We start from the raw sequence: 21,547 nt of genomic DNA, 5'->3' as shown, positions 1-21,547 counted from the left end.
GGCTGAGTGCAAATTGAGCAGAACCATCCCTGCCAAATGGACTTTTGGGTCCTATGGGCTGATGTGGCTGAGCGACAAGTCGCCCAGATGATAGTTCAAAAGACTATCCCCTCCACCCCTTCCCTTGATCTGCCACTCCTGTCCTACTTTCAAAGGGACAAGGATGACGCAACTCCAGTCTTGTGTCCTCCAGGAAGGAGCTATGGGGAGTAGAGTGGGAGTGCGGGACCCACAATCATGCGGGTGCTTTCACCTGTAAAACCTTCAGAGAAGGAGTTGAAATCATCTCTGATGGAGCAGATCAGGTATTTGAGCAGGGCATGGGAGGAAACCTCTGGGGCTCCCCGCTTTGTGACTAAATCAACTAGGCAGCAGACAATGGAATTACAAAAATAACATGAAAAGCTAGCACAATTGAAAACGTCCAAACTATTGCAGGAGCAGCTGGAGTGCTTCCTCCCAGAACTGTAGAACAAGTTCACTTAAGAAAATTCCTGCAGGCTTGGGACGCCAGAAAGTTCCCAACTCAATTTGGAATGGGTAAGAAACAAGCTATTTTTTTTTCTAAACAGAAACAGAGATTTTCAGAGAATTATGGTAAACAAAATTGGCTAGGATGGAGAACCTTTAATTGTCAACTGAAACTGCTTAATTTTTCTTTTCTTTTTTGGTGAAAAGAAAAAGAAAAGAGAAGAAAAAAATGGGCTACAGGTATTGTTGGGTACAACTTTCAGATGAATTTGTCCCTGCAACCCAAAAGCCGATTGTAATGCTGTCTGGAGAAGCAAAATTAACCCTATTAAGAATATTAGAAGAAATACCAGGAAACCAATTGTTCAGAGCTCTGATGAAACTCATGATGTATTTTACACCAAACATTAAAAAAACTTTGAAGCATGCGTAGCTTATTGTTAAAAAATGAAAAAGATCTTAAAGCTATAGCAATTTTCCTTTTGTGAATTTGTCACTGATTTCTTTTTCTTATAAATATTGCTCAAGGTAGAGTAATAAGCCAGTTGGAAAGATTAAGGCGATTATTGCAAGGCTGTAATTTAAAACCAGCAAAGCAAATAGAAGATTTGGTACCCAGCAAATACTACTGCCATTACAATCAGAATAATCAGCCTTTGTTTTATTTAAGAATATGTAAGTAATGGAACAATATATTTGTTTTTGTTTACTTGTCTCCCTGTTGAATGGTTTGCTTGATTTCCACATGAACCTTCCTACCTGCACACCAGGACTATCTTTCTTCCAGTTGAGAAGTAGGGAGGAAGAATTCTTGTCTCTCTACAGGGCTGTGATGGACTGCATGTAGGAACAAGCAGGGAGGTTTTTTTATTTTAATCTTTGTTGACTTACTACTTTTAAGCAAATCAGTTTACTTATTCACAAGGAGAAAATCTTTCATGAAATAAAATGTTTCACTTTTCTGGACCTCCTGTCACTTTCTCTCAGTTACCAACTAGCCCTATTTACTCCCTGCAAGATCTGTACAGACCGAACCCTACTTTTAGGAATCTTTTAAGGTTTTATCCATTTTCTCTGGATAAATTTTAGTTCTTTAAAATCTATGTATATTTGGCCATTATAACTGGGATGGATCCATTTTCTAAAACACCAAGCTAGAATCCTCTGTAATGATCTTCAGTCTTAGTGTCTGTGATATAGTATAGGCAAGCTGAAGGATGTCCTCCAAAGATGCTCTGAAAACTCTGATACATCCTGCTTCTTTTCATTTTGATGAGCAACTGTGTTCCCTGACAATATTCTCCACTTCCTCAGATGCGAATTATGGTTCGCTGCATTCGCCACTGAACAGAAACCTTATGAGGCACAGGCTCGGACAAAAGCTAGTTTATTCAGGCGTAATACGTAGTGGTTACAAAGCCAGGATTGGCCTGGCACAGTTTCTTACAATAGTTTTATAGGGTTCCCCCCTTGACCTGCAGTTAACCCTCGGTTCCGCCCCTTGCCCTTGCCCTGGGCTACCCATCTGTCCATTGCGATCTTCCTTCCCCTCGCCTTGATGGCAGATTCAGCTGGTTTCTGTTGTGTTGTAATCTTCTTCCTTTGTCTGTCTTGCCCTTGCATTCCTGGAGCTTTTCTTATGGTGAGTTGGAGTGGCTGTTTTAATCTGGTTTCGAATTGCCCACTGATTGCCTCTGGATTGCTGCGCTCCAGGTGTATTGTAAGCCGGAGTTGCCTGGGGCACCTGGGGAGGCGGCTGCGCTCCAGTTTGCCGCTTCTAGATGACTCCCTGCTGCAAGTTAACTGCCCATCCTGTTGGTAGTTTACCTGCAGTTGCCTTGTTTCCTTGCCTTGATCACCTATTGCCTGAGGCAGTGAAACTGACCAAGGGCTCTGGTGAAACTGACTAACAGCTCTGCGCTAGCAATGTGTGCTTCCTAGGCTGAATCTGACAAATTAAAGGATTATTCTAAGCCAAATCATCTGAAGAACTGAAACGGATTTTTAAGCTTCTCATAAATTGCCTAAAATCCATGTCAGGGGTCTCTGTTGTGTATCCCTTCCAAGTCAGAGGGAGGACCTTTCCACAAGTGGCACCAAAAAGACCCCATCCCCCCCAGTGAGATTGGTCAGGCTCCTTTTCCTGTGTTTAGGTAGACAACTGGCAATTTATTCAGGCTTTTTTTTTTTTTTTTTTAAGTTTAGTGACTTCTTGCTCTGTTCTATGACACTATTATAGTTTTAAAAATGCTACAATTTTTTAAATTTATATCAATGAACTTTCTCTCTATTCTCACAGATCCATCATTTTCACTCTTTCTCACTCATCTTGATTTTATTTCTCATTGTCTCTGACAGCATAGAAGAAAACACATGCATTTACACTTTTGAATTGCTGTTCCATGAATCTGGTCTTTTAACACATTTCAGCCCTGGAGTGCACATTTCCAAAGGTCACTGTTAAATCAACACTTTGCCACAGTTATCCCAAGTTTGAAGTTTTATACTTTCAGAATTTCTCCGTTGAAACTTTTCATAGGTGCAACAGACAATACAGCAGAGGAATGGTCACTCTTTCTGCTTTCCATCCCCTCTCTTTGGAGACTGCCTGTCGGGGTATTAAGCCCCTTCTAATAGACAGGCACAACATCTCTCCTTTAGTGTTATGCAAAAATGATCTGGGGCTGTGATTTTATGATTCCTTGTGGTTTGATAATGCTATCTAACATGAAGGTCACCAAGAGTTTTGCTTAAGTCACTCAGTAGCAGGAGATCCATTTAATTCCTTTGTAACTGACAGGGGATTTATGATCAATTGGCCAGCAATTCCAAATGTTGAATGGTCCTAGTCTAAAACAGACTCCTTCCGCATAACTTCGCTGAATGTATTGGGGTGGATGAAAAGTATTGCATACTCAGCTGAAGCTGTGACAGAAAATATCCTCTGCACAATAAAATGTATGAAACTATGAACATAGTTTTGACAAATCTGTGAAAGGATATATGGAATGCCAATTGATTTTGTCATTTTGATATTATAACTGAACCTGCAATTTTCCTTTTAAGGAAAAGTGTCAGAACCTGTATCAACCAACAATTCTTAATTTACAAAACATAGCAGTCAATGGGAGTTTGGTTGATTTGCTTCTGCCAATTGTGACTGGGGAGGGGGGCTAGTAGTTAAGGGTTGTAATAGGAGTAGTCACAGGAGATGGTGAGGAGCTTAACCTTATATGGGCAATGAGGCCAGGTCAAATTGCAGGCAAGGCCAGTGTGGGCCTGCTGGCCAGGAAGGAGCTATGTATCTGTGGGAGGAAGGGAAGAGGTCACCACCAGGTGAAGAGGAATTGAGGCGCCAAGGCAATTAGGGGAAGGGGGATAAATAGAGGGAAATTTTCCTAGGCTTTAGTTTTAGCAATGTTTTGTTCAAAGCTACATGTACCACAAAATAAAGAAGCATTTTCTGAACCAGGCCTGGTTGCATGAGAATTCTTCGGGATTGGGGCATGGACATTGTGGACTTGACAAAAAGCAAGAACTTAAACTTCTAACACTATCATTTCACAAACAGCAAAGACAGATTTCCTTTTCAGCCACTCAGGTCCTATTAATCTTTCTTTCCTTTAATGCTAAGTGTCAGATTCAGCGGCACAGCGAACGCCGCTGCTCAGTTTCACCTAGTTAATTTCACCGCCCCAGGCACTAGCAGCGGAAAAGGGAAGTTAGCCAAACTGCAAACTAATTGCTGACAGGTGGTGGCGGTTAACTCCGGCAGAGAGCGGATACATTGTATCACTGCTGGCTTCCCTCAAGCACTTCAAAGGGAAGCGCCACGGTTCGGAAGCACAGCGATCAGCGCGCAATTAAGAACTCCCGGCTTTACGTGCAGCAGGAAAGCCTAACGAATACAACAACCACACAAACAATAAACGACAATCAAGAGGACGAAAGAACCAGACTGAATCTGCCATTTGGGCAAGGGGGATTACCACGGGTAATCAGTAATGAGGCAACGGGGGAAAGTGCGAATCTGCCATTTGGGCAAGGGGGATTACCGCGGGTAATCAGTAATGAGGCAACGGGGGAAAGTGCGGGAACGGGGAACCTATACAAACCCTGGCTTTGTCTGTATCTACCTACGTTACACTCTAGTAAACTTCTTTTGCTGAACCTGCATGTCATGAGAGTTTCATTAGAGCTGAATGTGGTAAACCTTACACTAAGAACTGTAGCCTTGATGACGTTCCCTAAGCCTAATAATTTTTAGCTACCATCAATTATTTTGGAAGATATTTACTATTTATTTAGGACTAATTGTTACATTGTACTTTTAATTAATATTTATTTTTCCTGTAAACCACCCAGAGTCATTTTCTGATGAGATGGGCAGTGACAAATTTGATATATAAATAAATAAATATAAATACTGCAGGCCTGATAGTGATCTAGATAGATAGACCTGACTCAGAATTAGACAGGTTCACATGTTCCTACAGTTTACACATTATGGTGTTATATTTATTCATGTAATTTAATTTTAAGACATAAGGATTGTGCTTAGGGCAGCATTGTATCTCAGGTTTCATATTCAATAGTTACTGACCCACCTTTAAATTGTATTCCTATTAATAAGCTTATAGCCTGAGAAGTGGAAACTAAGCCTTCATTTTGCTGCTGTAACTAATAATGCAAAGCAAATATGTAACCTCTTAAATTGTTTCATTTCTCAACTGCATTTGATCACTTTGTTGAATTAACTATGTAATGAGAAACTATTTGAAATCAAGGGTTTGCAAAAAATACCTTAACAGTCTTAGATAATAAAATAGTAAGAGATTGTGTTTAGATGTATTGAAAATACTAAGAATTTTCCTTCTGAGGTATTATGTTAATTTAAAGGTTTATGTAAATTAAGCAAGAGCCAGTTTGATGTAGTGGTTAAGGCAACAGGCTAGAAACCAGGAGACCGTGAGTTCTAGTCCTGCCTTAGGCACGAAGCCAAGTGGGTGACTTTGGGCCGGTCCCTTGCTCTCAGGCCTAGGAAGGAGGCAATAGCAAACCACTTCTGAAATCTTGCTAAGAAAACTGCAGGGATTTGTCCAGGCAGTTGCCAGGAGTCAACATCGACTTGAAGGCACTACTACTACTACTACTAAGAATAAAAATACTAAATTAAACTGATTATGTAAAAAATAGTTTTTGCAGAATTTGCAATATTTTTAGGGACAATCCATTCCTTCTATAAAGGAAAAGAAGAAAGAAAGAAAGAAAAACTGGAGTATTGAAAGTAATCTCTAGATAAAACTTTTACATACTCAGAAGTATCCCTTCCTGGTTTAGATTTTAATATAGGCCAGATAACTTCCTGCCGAAGACTCTTATAAAATTCACAATACAATAAAATAGGATCCACTGTTTCAGGATCAGTACCATTATAGGGACAAAATCTTTGCAAGATGGGAATTTTTTCAAATCTACCATATAGCATATTTGATGGCAATACATTTAATCTGGCTTTTGAAAAAGCTATTCTGTATTTACTTAAATATCTAAGCTATCCAAATATTTAGGTAGTTGAAAAATATATCTGTAATAAATACCAGAAGTTACAGGTGAGCACAATACTTTGGCTTTAGCTATTAATTTCTGTACTGAATTATCCTATAACCTTTGTTTGATACAATGAAATGCTGATGAAATACCCCTGGAGAATAAATAATCAGGATCAATGCCAATCTGACTTATCTTTTGAGTCACTTGTTTAAACCACATAGCTACAAAAGATTAATTTATAATTTCCTGAAGCAATCCTTCCTTATTTTTAAAAACATATATTTGCAACCAAAACTTAATAGTGCTTAACGGGCCTTTGTTTTCAAAAGGCATTGCCCAGTTTCCTAGAGAATAACAGAATTTGGAATACAGCTTAGGACACTTTAAAGAGATTTTAAAAATTCTGCCTGCAACTGTGCTATGTTGTTATTAGCAAATGTGATCCAGATTTGCGGTCCAATTTTGGCATTAAAAACTTTTATTACTGAGGGAACAGTAATAAGTTTGAATAAAATAATAATTTTGAATAAAAAAATATTATTAAAATAAAATTTGAATAAAAACATCAAAGCAAGGCTGTCATAGTAGATTTGCTTTCAGAAGTATTAGAGCATGGTTAAATAAAATGCCCTGATAACTTAAATTCTCTACTTGTGTTATTATATGATCTTGAATTTTCCAGTAACTTTTTTTTTCAAAAACCAAAATTGTTGTTTTATTGTAGTTAATTTGTAATTGATTTTCTTGGCAGTACTTGACTAGAGCCTCAGGTAGGTGTTTCAGGCCCAATCTAGCAAGTGAAAGAAGGACAGCATCATCTGCATACAACAAAGCACAAATTTTCCTTTTGGCTAATGATGGACAATGGCCTTCAACCTGAAGTAATGTGGTCTCCACATCATTGAGATAGATGTTAAATAGTGTAGGGGCCAGGATGCAACCTTGTCTCACTCCTTTATTCATTGTAATATTGTCTATAAGTGAACCTTTTCTGTTGCATTTAACTTGCATTTTACTATCTTGATATAGTGCCTGTATTAGGTATGTAAGACACCTGTCAGGAATCAAATTTTCTGATTTAACCCCAAGTTTGGTTCTGTTAACAGAGTCAAAAATGGCTTCAAAATCTATAAAAGGAGCAAAAAATTTATCTTTCAGGAAAATGGAGTATTTTCTTGCCAGATAGGCTAATACAAAACATTGATCAATTGTTGACCTGCCTTTTCTAAAAGCAGCCTGAGCATTTGTTAAAACAGAATGCTCCTCAAGGTAAGAAGTTAATTTTTCATTTAAATGTCTTGCATAAAGTTTTCCCAGGACTGATAGCAAACTGATTGGCCTATAATTGGCAGGGTTTTCTATATCTCCCTTCTTTTATAGGGGGACTACTATAGCCCTATTCCAGCCCAAGGGAATTAAACCAGAGCTATCTATTGCAGTGAATAGGGCCGCTAATTAGGGGTCCCACCAATCTAGAGTTTATTTAAGGAGTTCAATGGGTATATTATCCTGGCCAGGAGCCTTGCCAGATTTTACTTTTGATATAAGGTCAATAATCTTTTCCTCTAGTACTGATTCCCACTGTGGAAAGGTAAGTAACTTTAATGTTATTTGCTATATTCGTGACAGATTGCTCCTGCTCCATAAACATTGATTTAAAGTATTTTTCCCAGGTTTTGGATGGTATACAGCAATCCGGAACAAAGGGAGCAGTGAAAGCCCTGGAAATTAATTTCCAAAATTTTTGTAGTCTTTATACAGAGAAGCATTTATTAATAATGACCAGGAATCTCTCTCTGCTTTCTGTTTCTTCTGACATATTAGTATAATTTTTCTTCAACTCATAATACCTTAAAGAAGGCTGTTGTAAATTAGACTTTCTGTATGCTAAATATAGAGCTCTTAATTTTTTCTTAGCTGTGACACAGTCCACATCAAACCAACTGGAAGTGATACTCAGTCGAATATTTCTTTGATCTGATGTAGTGGATGCTCCAGATATTAGAGTTGTATTTACTAGGCTTGTTAGAATATTAAAAGAAATTTTTTTTGTAGAACTATCTTTTATTATACATGATCTAAAATCTAATGATTTAATGGCAGAAAAATATAAGGTGCTAGATAGACAAAGATGAAACTGATCTGCCCTTCATTTAGAGGTATCTGAGTTGTAGAGGTTCTTGTAGAGAAACTCTTATGCAGAAAAAAAATCCCCAGGACAGAATAGTAAACTTAAGTACACTGTCACATAAACATTAAAATTTGAACATAGCTTCCTGCTTACACTTACTTTTCTATTTGTTAGAGCCAAACAGGTTTCCTAATGCAAAAACCTTCTCATTGCTTCTCTGGACCCTACTGAGTATTAGCCCAGATAGCCAGCTTCTCCTCATTTGCCTACCCCTGGAGTGCTGCATCTAGTAAGAAAAGAAAAAAGAAAAAGCTCTTTGTCCTAGAGAGGAAAGGGTTGAGGGGAAATTGCCTTTTGCTGATGTGACAAATGTCATGCTTCCTGAAGATGTATATTCAAAGTCTGTGAATGTCTGAGCCAGCCTGGCATGAGGGGCTGCCAGGCAGCCTCTGAGAGTGGGAGGGTGTAGCCTGTTCATTCACTATTATAACAGTGTTTGCTTGTATCCAGCAAAGGAGAGCATGCAGGGATGAGAGATGTTTGATGATTACTTTAAGAGTTTATGTTCTGTCAGCTAATTCTGTATACATTCAAGATAGATGGCTGAGAGGAATCTACTTTATTTCCTCTGAAGATATTCTAAACGCATGTATAGAAACAATAAGAATAGAATAATAAAAACAGCACAAACTAAAGTAAAAACTTATACATACATTCCCTGATTTTAAATAGTCTGATTTTTGGCTTAACCACTAGTATAGATTGAGTTTGGCAAGACTGATGACAGGCCCAGCCCAAGAACAACGGTGAAACAGTTCAGTTGAGTATAGTTCCTTTATTTGCTTACACCTTATAAACAGAATCTTGCCAAACTCAATCTATACTACAGCAACTAGTGGATATACCCTGGGAGATTCTAGGGAGTGGTTATCCTCAACCTCTTTTGCTTCCCACACTCCCCTTGAGGATTATACAGTCTCTTGTTCCCCTCCTGGAATGCAACCCCTCCCTCCTGATAGCCTTGATCTCCCACATCACTCTCCTCCTCGTAGATGCATTCCATCACAGTACTCTTACCTAGGAGTTAACCTGCCAAATTCAATTTTAGTTATTTCTGTTGGTTCCATTCTAAAGTTTATTTCATCCATTATTTTCTTCACTTTCTAATGTTAAGGTTAATGCAAAAATATGTATGACGTTTCATACGCATTTGTCCTAAATGATGTCTTTGTCTATATTTGTTTAATTGATTAAATATATTCATAAATGTATATTCACTTTGTTTTATCAGACTTTGATGCAACAGACTTGCTCGCAGTGGACCAAATTTCTGCTGCAATTTACATCATTTGCAGACATTGCAGCAGATATTTACTCCACTTTATACGTTTGTTGCATGGAAATTATACAAAGGATGTAATTTGCTTCATTTGTATGATGACATCAAAATGTCAAATTTCTGTAGTACCCTACTATCCAATTCAGCATTATCTCCTCAATAGAGGATTGCTTTATTGAATCCATTAGACAAGATTTCACTACGTAAGTATTTTGCACCAATATTTTTTCTTACTTTTGGGTAGGGGACACTCTTTCTCCTAACACTTACATATTCCTAGAGTAGTTATTTGACAGTAGTTTCATGAATCATCAGTGTTTTTCAAACTGAGAAATGAGCTTTTGGAAAGAACAATTATTCCTATGCAAGTAAAATCAAATGGCTCAGTTTATTTCTTTAATTCTTTACTTATTTCCCTCCCCAATTCTATTTATAATTTTTAAAAAATGTTCTATACATACACAGAGAGAGAGAGAGACAGAGACAGAGACAGAGAAATTGGTGATAAGATAGATTTTTAACAGAGAGCAAGGATCTTTCCCTTCATTCTTTTTGACCTATTTCAACAGCGAAGATATAAGCTGGGATGACTTTTCAATTCATGCAAGGGCTGGAATGAAATATTGAAGGGAGACGTCCTCATGGAGCAGGATGAAATGAACAATTCTCTGACTTACAATATCTGCAAGACACAATCCATATTTTAAAGAAGAACAAGACCCAAAGTGAAAGATGGAAATTACTGTCAAGTGCTTCCTGTTCAATAGGGGGTGCAGCATACTGGAAAGGGTTAAAGCCTCTCTCAGCACTTGAACAGAAGAATTTCCGTCTCATCAGAGAGAAGGAAACTCTCAGGTTTTCAGTTCTGCACAGTATTTGTTGGAACAAAACAAAAATTTTAAACCATAGAACAGTAAATAAGAAGAAAAGATATAGAGCAAGGAGCGATGGTCAAGGAATTGTTAACTGGCTCCTGTAAACATACTATCAAATGGAATCTTTAAAAATTAGGAAAAAAATTGAAAGGAAAAAAAAGCCAAAAGAACCACAACGGCTGCATTGCAAACTGAGGTTGCGGCACGCAGAGCAAGACGTATCCGACAATAATAATCCAGAACCGTACGGGGTGGCAGTTCTCTTAAGGTTTGTTGGAGTCATCTATTAGCAGGAGAGAATTCAGCCAAAATGTAATTATTGATTTATGGTGGCATGACAAATAATCCTCTACCCAGCATGGCTCTTCGCCAGACTGCTAAAGTCTTGGATCTGGAGGCTACCCAATGGACATTTGACCAGAACTGACCCTGCTTATGCCACTGGACTCCATTGGTTCAGCCTGAGTAAATGAACAATCAGATGCTTTCTTTTTACAGAAAAGAAAGGACAATTTCTTTCAAGTATTTTATATAACTCTATTTATGTATATGGTTAAACTCATTAAAATGCTAGCCCAAAAAGGAATACTTACTACACAGTGCTTTTGTGGGGCTGACTTGCTGCCCTGCAAGGAACTGGAGAAGCCTCTTGATGTCAATGCGTGCCTCAGCCATACTCATGGGGTCCCTTTCCTGAGTGGGGTTTTGAGAACCATCCCTAGATACTAAAATTCAAAACAGGAAGTGTTTTGTTATCTTCACCCAGGCTTGTAAGGTTAGCTGCAAGGAAATTCCATAGCATTTTAAAAATTATAAGGTTACATACCCCAAATCTTCCCTTCCCTTCCCTTCCCTTCCCTTCCCTTCCCTTCCCTTCCCTTCCCAGCCAGCTGCTGTCAATGTTGCAACGCAGCATATCACATGGGCACGTCATAAATTGAGTGAAAACATTGGTGGTTTCTTGTATGTTGTTTCACCACTTCGTTGTGCACCATTCAGACATTTATGACTGGGCTGGTATACAAATATTGCAAAATACAGGTAAGCCTTGCTTCACTTCCACTTGTTCAGTGACTGTTGATCACGTGATTGCCATTTGCGACCTTCACTGCCGGCTTCAGACAAGCCAAGTCAATGGGGCAGCTAGCAGGAGGTTGCAAAATGGCAATCACGTGACCGCAGGATGCGGTAACCGTGGGGGATTCACCTAACGACGACAACTGGGACTGCCAGAACTGCCTTCATAAGTTCGCATGGTCACATGATGTCGTGCCTTAGAACCATGTCATTTAGTGATGGAGTTCTGGGTCCCAATTACCATCGGTAAGCGAGGACAACCTGTAAATACATAAATATATAGATGCAATAATAAAGGCCCTTAAGGTGAGGGTCCAACTTAGAGCAGCCCCAACAGATGGCTGTCCAGCCTCCATCTGACCTATTCCAGTCAAGGGCAGCCCACCACTGACAACTAAATATTGGTACAGTAGCAACAAACCCAACTGCTCCCCAGATCCCAACTTCAAACAAAGAATCTCACATCCAACCAGCTGTGGCCAAGATGTGGCTTTCCAGATGACAACCGCATCCCCATCCTCTCAGGAACACAGCTGGTACCAGGTGAGCATATTTCAGACAAGGGGAACACCAGTGGTGTGCTGGTAAATGCTGGGCTGGATCCATTACTGCTGCCGCCACCATAGTGCTAGCTGAACAGCTGATCAGTGCGCTAGGGATAGTGGCTCAGCTGTGCTCTCAATCACTCTGGAATCACAAAATTCCAGAAACTTTTAACAATCTGCTGTCAGGAGCCAGTGCAAGTCAGCCCCAGCACACCCCTGGAGACACCCTCCTCTAAGCCCACTCAACTTTATTATGATGCCAGGTTGGCTACCTTATTTATGATAGGATCATGGATGAGGGGAGCCTTGTTCCTTTCAAGAAGGCTGGAGAAGATGATCCTTGTGCTCTTTATCAATTCCACAATTCTGTCATATGCAGAATTCTTCAATGCTGCACACAGATGTAATTCCCTCTCTTTTCAAGGGGATTATATTCCTAGTAAAACACTTGTAGCCTCACTGTACTATTTTATTCGTAAAGACCTATGAAATCTCTCAAGGTCTGACAAAAAAAGTAAAACGCTTACCCCATGGAGGATTTCCAAGCTCTTTAAAGTGAGTTGTAATACACACTAGATCAGTTTCTATTTTCAATTTCATCTCTCCATTTAGATTTGCTTGTATTACCTATATTTAATTTTAAAACAACAAGTGAACTCTTTTTCACCATGGTTATACTCATCCCCTACCAACTACAGACTATAGGAGATGGAAAGTGTCTGAACAGCCTAATTCCACTCCAACTAGTTTAAAACGTATCTGATAAATATGCAAAAGAAAAACAAAAGTATTGAATATTTGTAAGATAATTAAAAACTAAGATAGCCAAGCCAGATACTCTTAAGGATCACTTTATTCTGTAGCCTATAGGTAGGCAAATCTATGAGCATTTATGGTTTGCAAGCTTTCTGTCCATTTGATTTTAACTTAGATTCTTTTAATTCACATTTTTAGATTATTTTAATTGTTGGCAATTAAGATTCTTTTAGCCAACCGGGGGAGGGGGGGGATTGGATGAAAAAATAAAGCACCAGTCACTAGCATAATGTTATTTATGTACACAAGATAGGCTCCATAAGCATTTTTGAAAAATAAAAACGAGGTGTGGCCGAAAAGTGCTTTCTTTGAGAAGATGCCCATTTGCCTGGAAAAAAAGACAACTGAGGACTAGAAATAAAGGTGAGGATGAACTCACTAACCTGCCTTCCAGTAAATATTTTTGTGACTTACCATACTTAGTATGTCAGCCAACCTTTGAATGAGAATACCCACAAGATGTTCTTAACATTTCAAAATTTGGCTGCTAGTCCAAAAATATTTTCCACTCTAGACAGTAATGCAAAATCTTTCACTCTCCAAAGATCATTTGGACCACTATCATTTTAGCCAACATGAGAATTATCATGGAGGTATTGTGTGAGTTCAAACATTTGCAAAAAATAGCAAATCCCACTGTCCTGTCTTTACAGTTGTTTAGGAATTGGTAGGTTTCTCTATATACTTTACGCTGGTACTATCCAGCACTTAAAATTCAAAGGAGTAAAGGTGCTTCACAGCATGCAAGGGGCATTCCTGTACCACCTTTTAATGCAACTGCATCTTTTCCCAGAACCACAGAGCTGCCCTCTGCAGCATGATAAAGACACAACTGGTTTAAGGAGTTTCCAGCTGAAGCATGTTTTCCCTAATGAATTGTAAGCGCTGCACAGCCCTGATATTATCTTGGCAAGCATTCAATATCAAATATGTAAGTTTACATGTCAGATTGCAGTCAGATATCAGCCAAGCAAGACTTGATGGCTTTGCTCATTTGCAAGACTCAACAAGCTGGAGAGAAGCCAATTTCAAACCAAATCCAGTTAGCATTATGTGGCAAAGCAGCCTCGGTCATATAACCAAAAGGAGAGAAAACGAAAAGATTAAAGCCTCCCTAATCCCACCATGGTGCAACCTGAAATGGATTTGCTTCATCTGTAATTTATTTTGAAAAAGCAATTTACACAATTAGTGATTATATAAACATCTTAAAATAGTATGGCCCAGAATTCTGCAACAATTCAGTAGAAATGCAACTCAACTATGTGTAGCTCTCTTCCCAAGTACTCCTTCACAATTAAGCATATTGTAACTTACAAGAGAATTGCTGAGATTTTTCATTCTCTCCACAACACTTTTCATGGTCTTCAGCACAGGTAGATAAATACTGACCTAGAAAACCAGATCGGTAGCACTCTAGTTTAGATGACCTAGGAATACCTTAGTGATAATACACTTTCCAATATGATAAATTACCCCATGGAGAATTAAACTAATTTAGAACCAAGTGACATTCTATGGCTTAGTACAATGACTGAATTATATATGGTTTGTGTGAACTCACCCAAATGTAGCTTAATCAAAAAAACTATGGTTAAGCTATGGCCAAGCATGATGTGTGAATGAGGCCATACTATCAAATATATCTCCTTTCCTTCCTGCATCATTCTTCAAATGTGAATTCTAGATGTAGGGAAGGACAGACCAGCAAAGTTGAAAATCTTCCTCTCCTGTGACCTTAAAGAAAAGTGTCCTGTTTAATTCACATTTGGCTTTATGAAACAGAAATGTTGGATCAAGTTGCTTTGGGTCAAAGTAAGTATTTCTGTTGTACCATGGCGTCATTTCAGGCCAACTCCTTAGAGAAGGATTCTCCTCAGCTACCTGCACTAATTGAGCTGATTCTGGCTCAGGACTTGAGCCAGAATCCAGACTTGACTCAATACTCTGAGCAACCACCTAGATCATGTGAACAACACACTCAGGCACCTTGGCAATAAAGTCTACACAAAAGTGTTCCAGTTCTGGCTTAACAAGTACTAACTAACTGTATTAAGACTAGTAACTCAGTGAAAAGGCTTAAAGAAAGCCAACTGAGTAATGCAAGGGTCTCGATGCCCCCTGTCTGAGAATTAGCTTGTTGTTGGGAATTTTGAACATGAGAAGTGTAGTTTCTCCACTGAGATTCTTCTGTTTTTTCCTTTTGACATAATTGTGACTATGATTAGTTTGGCTTTTGATTTCAAGCTACTCTTCAGTGCCATGGGTAATGTTTTGGGAGATCAGACCTTGGATTGTATATACAGTTTTCCATTTGGAAGGACCTCTATAGTCTGATGCATAGGAGTGAATGCAGAAATGACATAAAATATTGGAAAGAGCCCAGATGAAAATTGTCACTGGTATCAAATCAAAAAACATAAATGCTAAGAACAAAAAGGGATGTTTATTTTAATAGCTATGTCAGAAAAATAAGGAAGAAATTTGCTGCACTAAGATCTGAAGCATATGCAACTTTTTAAAAATTTAAATAACCTCAATTTGTTTTAAATTGAATTTTATAAATTTAAATAACCTCAGTATGATTAACCATATGGACTTCTAAATTAAAGAAAAAAAATTAAGAATACAATTGAAAAGAAACTAAATAAAACTGTTTTTAAAGTCTAATTTCAATGCTGTGAAAATTAAAAGTTACTTACATCAAAGTCGGGCACCCTGGGTTCTCTGAAGTCATTCCACAGCTTTCTTGGAATAACCCCTACAGGAATGTCATGGGTCACAATGCGACTACTGCCTGACAAGGAAGGCTAGAAGAAAGAAAACACCTCAAATGACCAAAAGGGTAATATTTGGCTGCTATTTAAAGGATGACTGCATTTCACTGTATCATCCATCCATACCTAATTTATATCAGTAAGTAACTCCTTCATAAACTGTAAGGAACATCATATTTTCAAGCCAGTGAATAACTGGCACCATAAAGTTATCTCCCCTCTTCAATCATATATGGATAGTTATAATGAAACATGGCCATCATTCATTCATTTTCTTCTGAAAGTTTTTCTGGGCCAGAGGTCTAGACAAATCTCTACAGCCAATTTACCTGGAAATTAACTTTCAAAGTCGTAGAAATTAAATTTTGAAAGTTTGCTACCTGGAAACTCAGAGGACAATTTGGTTACACTACAAGACACTCAAATATGCTTTGAACCCACTATTCATTTCTTCATAGCCACCATCTCCACATGCAGATTTCTGTTCTTTAAGAAGTTAAATTATGCAGAAAGACATAGCAGATTTCCCTTGAGTCTATATTGTCATTTCTTTATACATGCTTTCTGTAAATTGTAAATGGCCTAAGATAATCCTCATGTGGAGGTAACAAAGCATCAGTACCCCAATTTAGCTGAAACTGAAAAGCTATTATTTTCCCTTCACCTTGGTGCCATGTAGTGAACCTGGGGACTTCAAATAGCTAATATGCCACAATAACAGTGGCAAATATAACAAAGTTCAACAATACGAAGACACCTGCATGAAAGTTATGCAGGAAAGAAGCTACTGTGTCATGAACATTTATACATGAGTGTCCATTTTACTATTGGCCAAACACTTGAATATACGGCAGTTCTCCTTTGATAGGAAGACTGACACTAGACTTAGGATACTTCTCTACTCACCAGTTCCACAGCTACTGTAAGGCAAGGGCAATGCTTATTCGTTAATTTGATTTTCACTGCCTTGGCATTCTGAGCAGTTTTAAAGGCTCTGGAGAAGTTTTCCGATGCCAGCTCTAAATAAATTTCATTATTTTCTGCAGAAACACCTTCCATCTGGAATTCATCAAAGAAGTTCCCCTAGAATAACAATATTAGAAAATAGAGATGCTGATAACACTGAATGCTATTAATATTGGGTTTCATTTAAAAGTTATTTTGTATGGTTTAGCTTTTGCTCTGATAGGGGAACTGTACCAGTAAGGTAGCTGCCATGTTCATGAATGTAATCCTGTGATTTTACTTTGTATGAACTATCAAACAAAGTTCAGTATGGTCAAAGGCATTACTTTACACACACCTACAGGCAGACCAGATAATAATAAGAACCCACAGCATGTTATAACTTTTTAACGCACTTTCTAACACACTTAGAATTGTATGGGTTGCAACTGAGAGATTTCACTAACAATATTTTTTGCAAAATAATCATTAAAGCTTTCATTTGTTGAAAACTTGCCAACTCACAATCAAGCCTCAGAACCAGGTATAATATATTCGGACTGTAATCCTTTCTATAGTTTAATAGAATATATTTTTCCCAAATAAAGATTTCCAGTCTGAATAAAAAGGATCTCTCATCTAAATATTTTATTCAATCCTGAATTAAATTACTCTGCTGGCAGATACACAGACTAAGTACATTTCTAGATCAGGGATGTACATAACCTGCAAGCCACTGACCATCAGTTCCTCTCTGAATTTTCTGCAAATGTGCTGCCAATCTGCAGTGACAAGAAATAAGTGTTTGGAGAGGTAATTGAGAATGGGAGACGAAAGCTGCTTCAAGCTCACCCTCCATTATGTTATTGTCAACTTGGTACCGTTGGTTGCAATCATGGCTGTGCAGAAAGATTGTTACCATCACATAGCAGTTGCTCTGTTTCTCCAAATCTTTTTTGATTCCCAGGTTTTTTAGGATTCTAGATTGTTTTCAGTGGTTTCTCCCTACTGGCACCTGTATTACTTTTGTGGTAGTTTTTCAGCAATTCGTTTTGATTGTTGAGGCCAGGATTCCAGCAATCTCCCCCTCTGTGCCTCGGGTACACTCATAGTGAGAAGTTTTTGACCTGTGGATTTTCTTTGGATTTTCACCACTTTCTGCTCGGTTCACAACATCATTATCAAGTTATTTGGATAACTTATTTGGATGATACTATCTAAAACTATTCTTCTTGTAACCTTTTAATTATTATAACCTTCCAGCATTTCTTGGACATCATCCAGACCTTCTGGATCATTAGTTTGTTAATTAGCCCAAATTCAACTTACATCTTTGCTTGTCTTCTGTCTTCCTGTTCATTTATTTCTATCTCTATTTTTGATATTTTGTAACAACATAGTCTACATTGTAGGAGAAGCAAATTAGCATTTTTTTCAGCAGCTTTCCTATATTTATTCTCTTAAAATACATGACAATATAGAGAAAGTACCTCAGGATTCATTGAACTCAGTTGCTGCTTACTATTATGTATGATTCTGCTGCCTTTTACCAGACACAATTCTTTGTCAGGAACGTATATTCAGAATGAAAGAAGAAATATACATCTTTGCTTGATACCAAGTTCTAACTTAGATCAAATGGATTTCATAGGTTGCTATCTTTAATGTAATTTTTTTCCTCGCATTCTTACCTGGTTAAGCTCACACCACATGCTAACACCTCCATTTGCTACTTTGTCACTGAGGGTGAAGTAAAGCTTATCCAAAGTAAGCCGTAGGGTACAGGTTTTAGCTAACTTGGCAATTGTGTTTATCACACCTGGAAAGACAGTACAGTTTACAACATATCCTCCTAAAATCTATCCATATATAATATAGAGATCTTGATTCTATCCATATCTCATACAGAGTCTTGATTCAAACAAGAACAGGAGGTGAAACTCTATTACCAAAACAGGCACATCTAGGGTTAGCTTGGAAGTGGCATTAAAAACTTACTGGACTCCAGTAATGTCCCATCACTAAAACATTAACATTACACTTCTGTAAGATTAACAAAGAAGCTTTGGGGTCAAATTTCTAATCATTGTATTGTTTTTCAGCTGTTTGCTTACCAATGCGTAATTGTGAATTTTGTTACTGATTTTATTGATATAATTATCAAGCAATTCTCCTTTCTTACTGAATTTAGAGCAGATGCCTTATCTCTCACTCACTGTTTGCAAACCATGGAGGAAAAAAGAAGACAGGCTTTGAAGTAACACAGTATTAATAGATTCATTACAGATAGATAGGCTGCAACTGGTCAAGTGTCCCAGAAAAAACAAACCCCTTTCTCGTGTGTATTTTTTCCTCTCCCAGAGCAGAATGAAAACACAAGATTCTTCCTGCACTACACATACTGCCTGAGTATCCATACGGCTTGTTCGATTTCAGCTCAGCAAGCTCTGGGAAGCAAAACACTGGAAGGAATGTGTATCTGCTTGAAGTTAATCCATTTCATCTGGCAGCTCTGAATCTCTCATCCCATTTAGCCTCCTCTATAGTGTGGAACAGACTGAGTACCAAACAATAATAAAAGGGTGCCATTCATAAACCTTCTTTGAAACACTTTATTTCAAATACTGAGCAGCCACGTTTCTGTTTCCCTTCCCAGCAGAAGGCCTTTTATCTCCCGTGAAGGCCCCACTACCCTCAGAGGAAGCATATTCTTCTGACGGAAAAGAAACGCCACTCTTTAAAGACTTGCAAAATCAGGTGGGCAGCCGTTAAAAGAAACGGGGGAGGGGAGGGGAGGGGAAGCTGAGAATTCTCTTTCCAACGCTTTTCTTTCCAGCTGAGCTGAAGGCTTTTTCACATACTCTACTCACGACTGAAATGATTGAGACATCCAACGTCTATAATCTTAGCACGAAACCGCATGACAGAAGCAGTTCCAGCGCCAAAGCACCCCCCTCGCCGGCGTAGTCTTCCTCCAGCCCGTCAACCATAGAGAAAGAGGGAGAAAAAGCGCTTCCGGTTCCCGTTTGAGCGCCTCAATGGCAGGTGGTGCGGAGTTTACGCAAAGGCGCCGCAGAGATCCGTGTCTCACCGTGGCTTCTTTTTTCCATTTGCGTCGGTGGAGTCGGTTTTATAAGTCCCTTCTCTGCCAGCAGATTTCGGTGGGGGGTCGGAAGGGTTGCAGATCCCTGAACAGTCAAACTCTGATCTTGAAAAGACTACCATTTCTTAGATCTACGATGAAAACCGGAATCCGGACTGAGGCGTCGCTGGTGCCCATTTTTGTTTCTGGTTTCATTTTCCTTTTTTTGATTTGTTGGCGGTCTGGAAAGGTTGCGCTCTAAAAGAATGAGTACAGACTCCAGGTTTATCCCCGCAAATCAGGTAAGTTTTCGCAGACCCGACCGGCGGACAGCAGCAGCGCCATCACCAGTGGGCTCGCAGAAGGCGTAACCTAAGCTTTCAGATCTTACTACAGTATGTCTACCACGTCTGGAGTGGAAAACGCCATACAAACACTGGATGACGGCAAATAATTAAAGTTGATTATGCCTCTTTGTTTTTACAGTCCAGATATGGTAGCCGCAGTTAACAAATACACAGTATTAAAACATTAAATATTCCTATTTACCTTCAATACTTTCCATTCAATAAGACATAATTTTTATTTTAAAAATTCCTGTTCTGGCCTGTTTTGCTCCATCTTTTATTATGGCCCCATTTTTAAGTGTCCAAAGTACTTAATATTGTTTCACCCTTTCCTTTCAGAACTCAAGAAGGGGTAGGTTGATCTGCAAAAACAAGATAATGCTCACACCTGTACACCAGTGAGCAGGAAATGAACACTTACATTCACCTGCCTTTCAGTAACTCCAGGATAGAATACATTTTAAGAGCTAACCCTTAGCACAACTGACAGACAACAGGCTCAAAGGGCTCATCTTTGTACCCCTTTAAATTGCACCACAAAGATGCCCTCATTTGTAAGGAATCCACTGCAGAGGCAGCTCAAAATTGTATTTAGCTGCTCCAGTTTTAAAGTGGTACTATCCCTCTTCTGACACAATTTTGTCTACGGACACAGTCATGTGCCCACTGATGTAATCAACGGTTGGGATCTGCCCAACTCCTGCATCTGTTGGTCACTTAAGGCCCTTTGACCATGCTTTGTCCCATCCAGGTGCTGGGGACTGCCTTCCATAGCCATATTGGCTTAGGCTACAGGAAAGACATCTGCCTGTTTAATATTTGACCAGCACTGTGGAAAAGGCCAGTTAAGCAGTACACATGCTCTAGAAATATTGGTTTACTTCCAATGAACTAGTTCCATGCTGCACAGCAGCCCCAGTAAAGACTCACTAGGAAAGTTTGATGGTGGTGGTTGGTTCCACAGCAATTTCACCACCACCTGGGCAAAACGTGATGTTTCACTTCCCTGTTCCCATCTTTCCATGGCTCTTGGGAAGCATCACTGTAATTTTTTTTCCTCCTGTGTGTGTGTGTCTGTCAGGAGAGAGAAAGCTTCTTGCATCAACCAGCTGCATTTCAGTATGCCAGGTAGGGGAAAATAAAGGCCACATTATATAGCTCAGTTGGAGCGGGAAGTGGCCAACATTTTAATTCACAACAGGCATCTGCCTGTATTTAATCAAATGATGCGCTTCCTCTAAGGAAACACTTGGTACCTCTTTTTTCCATACCAACCTCTGCCCCATGGCCTGCTGCTCCCCCCATCACTCAGCAATAAGGAGAGAGCTGGCAAACTGTAGCTGCAAGGAAGCTGGCAGTGGTGTACAGTACTGATTCAGCATGCAGGAAGGGCAATAGGAGGGACTGCCTTGCAGTATGTGAAGAGAGCATTTCCTGCTGCTGTGGCATTCACCAGGGAAGGCTGTGGATCATGCCATGAGGGCTGGCCAGTAAAGCAGAATCAGCTCTCTGCTTCATTGAGCAGCACCTACCCACCCCACCCCCAGCAATTCACAAGATGAAGTCTCTCTCACTCATTCATATATACG

At 39.0% G+C, this 21,547-nt stretch overlaps 1 protein-coding gene across 1 annotated transcript; it reads right to left on the bottom strand.

Annotated features, from left to right (window-relative positions):
* Positions 1-1,766: 1,766 nt before the first annotated feature.
* HUS1 (HUS1 checkpoint clamp component) lies at positions 1,767-19,584 on the bottom strand. The gene is made up of 8 exons (XM_088150095.1): positions 19,400-19,584; positions 18,221-18,348; positions 16,491-16,667; positions 15,510-15,617; positions 14,125-14,199; positions 12,519-12,618; positions 10,963-11,094; positions 1,767-10,176 (listed from the first exon to the last, which is right to left on the bottom strand). The coding sequence occupies exons 1-8, from the start codon at positions 19,449-19,451 to the stop codon at positions 10,094-10,096; spliced, it is 855 nt and encodes a 284-aa protein (XP_088006221.1). The 5' UTR covers positions 19,452-19,584; the 3' UTR covers positions 1,767-10,093.
* Positions 19,585-21,547: the final 1,963 nt, after the last annotated feature.

Source organism: Python bivittatus, unplaced genomic scaffold, assembly GCF_059951505.1.
Source record: "Python bivittatus isolate LINGU-HERP-01145 unplaced genomic scaffold, Pbiv_v1 ctg000610_np1212, whole genome shotgun sequence".
Lineage (NCBI taxonomy): Eukaryota > Metazoa > Chordata > Lepidosauria > Squamata > Pythonidae > Python > Python bivittatus.
This window is presented reverse-complemented; position numbering and strand designations above follow the sequence as displayed.